We start from the raw sequence: 5140 nt of genomic DNA, 5'->3' as shown, positions 1-5140 counted from the left end.
ACGCTGCAGATTGACAGTCGGACTGATTTCATAAACACTTTAATAATTTCAGTTTATTTGAATAAATGTGAAAAAGACTAAAAATAATTTTCTTCTGAACAAAACAATTTAAAAACAAACCTGCCATTTTGTACAAACGTCAAAAACAATCATTTAAAAACGGATTTGTGTGTCCGTGCATGTGTGTGTGTGTTGGGGGGTTTGGAGGGAGGCGAGGTGTTCAGAGGAGAAGTTTGTGTTTCAGACACAAACAGAGATCCTGGAGCTCCACTGGACTGGGATCCAGTCCTCATCTGTCTGGAAATCTGACTGAACGCATCTCTGTGAAATACTGAGACCTGGACCGAGTCTTTCCTAACTGCAAGTTGGATCTAAAACCACGTAAAATGATTTTAGTTTGGTTCTGGTGAGGCTACCAGGCTCGGATCCCCTGCATGGACCCCTGGCACGGTGTGACCGCTGTCCCTTGGTGTGTTTGGGTCTGTGAGGTGCCGCTGAGTCCGCTCACATTTCCCAAGTTCATGTTCACGAAGGCGTTGGTGGTGTTGGACGGAGGGAGGGGGGGGATGCTGGTGTACGTGCAGCTGTAGTTGCTGTTATAAGCCGGGCTGCTGTAGGTGTAGCCCGGGTATCCGTTGTAGGAGTACGGGTTGGAGCCGTAAGGAGCCGCCGTGGCGGAGTAACTCTGCGCGCCGCCCAAACACGGCTTCCCGTCCCGGACCAGAACCGGCACCGCGACGCGCCGGGGCGGCGGGGGGTGGTGCTGCCCCGCCGCCTCTAGAGACTTATCCTGCCGCTGCCGTTTGCACTTATAGCGACGGTTCTGGAACCAGATCTTCACCTGGTTGGAGGTCAGTTTGAGGGAGGTCGCCAGGTGCTCGCGCTCCGGGGCGGAGAGGTAGCGCTGCTGCTTGAAGCGCCGCTCCAGCTCGAAGACCTGCGCCTGGGAGAAGAGCACCCGGGGTCTCCGCCGGCTCCTCTGCTTCTGCGCCGGCCTCTCCGACTCAGCCTGCCCGCTCTCCGCTGGCTCCTCTCTGGGCAGCAGGCCGCAGGTCTCTGGGGGGAGTCAGGTAAGAGGTGGTAATATTAATACAGGTAAAAAGGTAAAACGGTGAGAAAAGAAAAAAAAAAAGATCATGTTGAAACATTTATTCTCATCTTTTCCAGATATTACAACAGCGCGCTGCAAAAAGCTTGGATAAGAACATTCTAGCAGACCAAAAGAAAAAAAAATAAAATAAAATATATATTTTAAATATTTAGTTTTCAGGAATTATTGAACCCAGAAAAATAAAGCAGCTAATTAATTACATGCAGCTTTGTCTGTTTATCAAAGCTGCTTGTTCGTGACACTATTTTTACAGGATCTTTAAACTAAAGTCAGTTTATGATCCACACATCATCCACACATCAACACAGTGTTTCACCAGACTGTTCTGGATCCGTCTTAGCCTTCAGACATCCTGAAGTCCTGAAGGTGGAGGGGCGACGTGTCCTGCATGACAGCCATGTTGCTGTTTTTTATTCTCTTATTAATTTTATGCATCTTATTTCAGGCTCAAAACAACGATTTGACATAAAGACACTGCAGAACTGAAAATGAGAATTTAGAGTCTATTTACCGGAACCATCCCACTATTTTTGAAGCTTTAATCTGATGCATTTTAACTGGTCAAGTTAAGATTTATTTATTTAAATAAATAAAAAAAAGAAAGAAAAACCTCAAACGGCCTCATGGCTGATTTGGTTATTTAACTATTTCCTTTGCGGCTCAGATGCAAATGATTTAGTGAACACTGGTCATCGTGCAGAAGTGTTTTTATTTTAACTTTATTTAATTAATTCTATGTGTCTCCTGCTGCCTTTTCTCCTTGATAGAACAGTAGCTGTCTGGACTCACTGCTTTCTCGTCCCTCCAGCTCCGCAGACTCCGGCTTGGTTCCCTGTAGGCCTGGATGGACATACATGGTCGGGGACAGACTGGTGTCCCCGCGGTCTTCCTCGCGCACCGCCAGCGCGCTGAGGTAAGCCAGGTTGTCCTCTCCGTCTGAGAAGGAAGAGCTGCCCCGTGGCGCAGCGAGCATGCAGGACGGCGGGGCTGGGAAGTGCTGCTGCTGCCTGGGAGGAGATGGAGCCAGGTGGTGTTGCGTCAGCTCCAAGGACCTGGTCTGCTCCTGCTGCTCCTGCTGCTGCTCCTGCTGCTGCTGCTCCAGCTTCAGAATATCCTTGACAGAAAACGGCGTGGAGGTGAGCGCGCTCTGCAGCATCATGCCATCCAACTCCAGCTCTGCAGCATCGAGGAAATGAAGCCCGCTGAGTAACATGCACCCCTCTTCTTCTCCCTCTTGTTTTCTAACAAATAACTCAGCTAGGAAGGCTGGTCTTTGGTAACTGGAGGTGTATTAAGTCTCTATAATCCCTCATTGCCATAAATCGGAGGGAAAGGTGGGTATTAGTGGCGGGTTTGTCCATGCAGGTCTCTGACAGGCAGAATGTCGGGCTTTCCTGTGGAGTTAGGACCGAAGATGAGCGGCTGCCTCCTTTGGACTGAGGGGGAGGGGTGAGAGTGAAATGGAAAGTCGGTGTGGGCTGGAAGGGGAGCTCTGGGAGAAAAAAGGGGGAGGCTGGGAAGTTGGTGACGAAGTGGACTGGTCTTTTTGTTCTTTCAGTTTATTGTTAGTATTATTTCAGCATTTTATCTGAATCCAGAACGGACTCTGTTCTACCATCCACACAGTTCACCTGTTAAAGCTGTTTATCATCACTAAAGTGTTTCTAGAACAGCGGAGTTGTGCTGCTCTGACTGCAGACGGGTCTGTCTGTATTTGGAAGGTCGTTTCACATGTTTTACATGTGTTCTTTATGGTTCTGCTTGGTTCACACGGTCCGAACTCCCCGAGGTTCTCCACGTCTTCTATCTATCTATCTATCTATCTATCTATCTATCTATCTATCTATCTATCTATCTATCTATCTATCTATCTATCTATCTATCTATCTATCTATCTGAAATGTGAAATTAGGTCAATAAAGTATTACACAAGATTCAAAAGTACAAGGCGAAATATATAAATAAGATGATTAATTTGGTGTGGACGTGGAGGTGTTATATATATATATATATATATATATATATATATATATATATATATATATATATATATATATATATATATATATATATATATATATATATATATATATATATATATAAATTTGTGACCAGTACTCCCAGTACTTCCAGTCTGTCACTCATGGAAATGTGTATAAAATGGTCCCATTAGCAGGACAATAAAAATGTCTTCTGGACTCATAAATCTGCCAGTTTCTGCTGAAACTCCAGAACTTTCCTTTGCTCTGTGTCTCTGAGAAACCCTCCAGAAGCTGAACCTGGAGCTGCATCTTGTCCCTGCCTGTCCTGCTCTGCAACAGCTGAGCTCGGTGTCCCTCCGTCATCTTTATCTCGGCTGTTGTATTATTGCCCACTGGGGGCTGATAAGCAGACCCCCCCCCGGGCAATTAAAATTCCTCCAGGAAAACTGAGCAACGTTTTTAGCTCGGCCTAATCTGCTGCTATCAGCTCCTCTTTCCGTTTAGCTGCGACTCTCCCTCTCCTCACTCACCCTCACGCGCCCTGGAGGTTTTTCCTCAGTGGACGCGCTGCAGGTGGACAAGCGCGCTCCCGAATAACAGCCTGCAAGTGTTTAAGGAGGCAATGTGGTTCTGCTGGACCGACACCGAGTCCCGGTTGGATGGGAGTCACGTGACTTTAGTTTAAGGATCCGTTTTCAGTGACCCTCCGATTACCGATGATTACTGGGATTAATTAATTATTTAATTAATTAATTATTGTACTTTTTTGCATAATTTTTCACAGACCTGAACAGGTGTTCTAACATTTCATTCACGTTTTCATTCCTTGCACGCATGCGCATTTCATGAAAACGTAATTTAAATCTCCACTAAAGACACGTCCAGAAATCCATGGCTTTAAGTCTGTGTCTAGCAGCTCTATTTAAACTAAAGAAATAAACTAAACACTCTCAGTTATCTCTTGTTTTATGCATCTTTATTTAAAGCATTTGAGTTTTTATTATTATTATGAAAGTCTAACAATAAAAAGCAGCCTATTGATGCGGTCTCTTACACTGTGATGGCAGACCTGCAGAAACATAAACCACTGTACAAGGTAGCATATTTTTATGGGATAATTTACACTGTCATATCCTCCCATCTTAAATATTTTAGGCAGCACATTTTGATGGATTTATTTATATGGCTAAGGCGTTACAGCTTCACCTCCACATTGTCACACTTTTGTGTTGTGAAATAAATTCTCATTTTATTTTTGTACAGACATGTTCATGGGAACCATACATTCTTTAACCTATTCAGTGTTTCATTATTAGATATGTGTGTTGATATCTGAACTGTCGACCCATCCCACCATATGGCATGACTGGCTCATTTATTGTCTGGACATCTGATCAGAGCCACAAGCAGCGTGATAAATCTGCATCTTCCTGCGTTAAGGGACAAGGGGGGGGGGGGGGGGGGGGGGGGGGGGGGGGGGGGGGTGTCGAGACATTTTCCTTTATTCTAAGTTTGATTTTTGATCAGCTCTGATGTCATTTCTCCAGAACTAAAGAGTACATCAGTTTAGTCCTAAAATCTCCCTTAAAGCTGTGCACTGTCCTGTGAATGCAGTATTCTGTTCTGACAGATGGATAAATCCAACCTGCAGGAGCAGTTTCTACAGAACTGCGACTCAGACAGTAAATATCCTGCTGCAGTGGAACATGGAGCTGGAATCAGGCAGATATATGTGAGGATGTCTCTGCAGACTCCACGGCGACTTTCTCCACATCATCATCAGCAGCACGTCCTCGTAAAAAAGGCCAAACAAGGCCGGATAATGTTTAGACTGGCACAAGGCGGCTCTCACTCACTTTAAATAAGCTTTAAATCCAAAGACGCCAGGATGAGTCCTGCCAAGGACCCAAATAGAGGGAAATAATTCACCATAAGGGACTCCGTCAGTTACTTGGTCAGAAGGAAAATGATCTTGTTCACCACATCCTCAAAGCTGAAGAGTCTTATGTTTTCAACAGCCTGGTGTAGAAATGTGAATGTCTGTTTT

The 5140-nt window shown here is 45.0% G+C and overlaps 1 protein-coding gene across 1 annotated transcript; it reads right to left on the bottom strand.

Moving 5' to 3' along the window:
• Nucleotides 1-412: 412 nt before the first annotated feature.
• Nucleotides 413-2324, bottom strand: LOC306774727 (homeobox protein Nkx-2.5-like; the record flags this gene model as incomplete). Its single annotated transcript, XM_079264881.1, has 2 exons — nt 413-1056; nt 1901-2324. The coding sequence occupies 2 exons, from the start codon at nt 2322-2324 to the stop codon at nt 413-415; spliced, it is 1068 nt and encodes a 355-aa protein (XP_079121007.1).
• Between the last annotated feature and the right edge of the window lie 2816 nt (nt 2325-5140).

The sequence above is a fragment of the Telmatherina bonti genome (assembly GCF_933228915.1).
Source record: "Telmatherina bonti genome assembly, chromosome: 3".
NCBI classification, from domain to species: domain Eukaryota; kingdom Metazoa; phylum Chordata; class Actinopteri; order Atheriniformes; family Telmatherinidae; genus Telmatherina; species Telmatherina bonti.
This window is presented reverse-complemented; position numbering and strand designations above follow the sequence as displayed.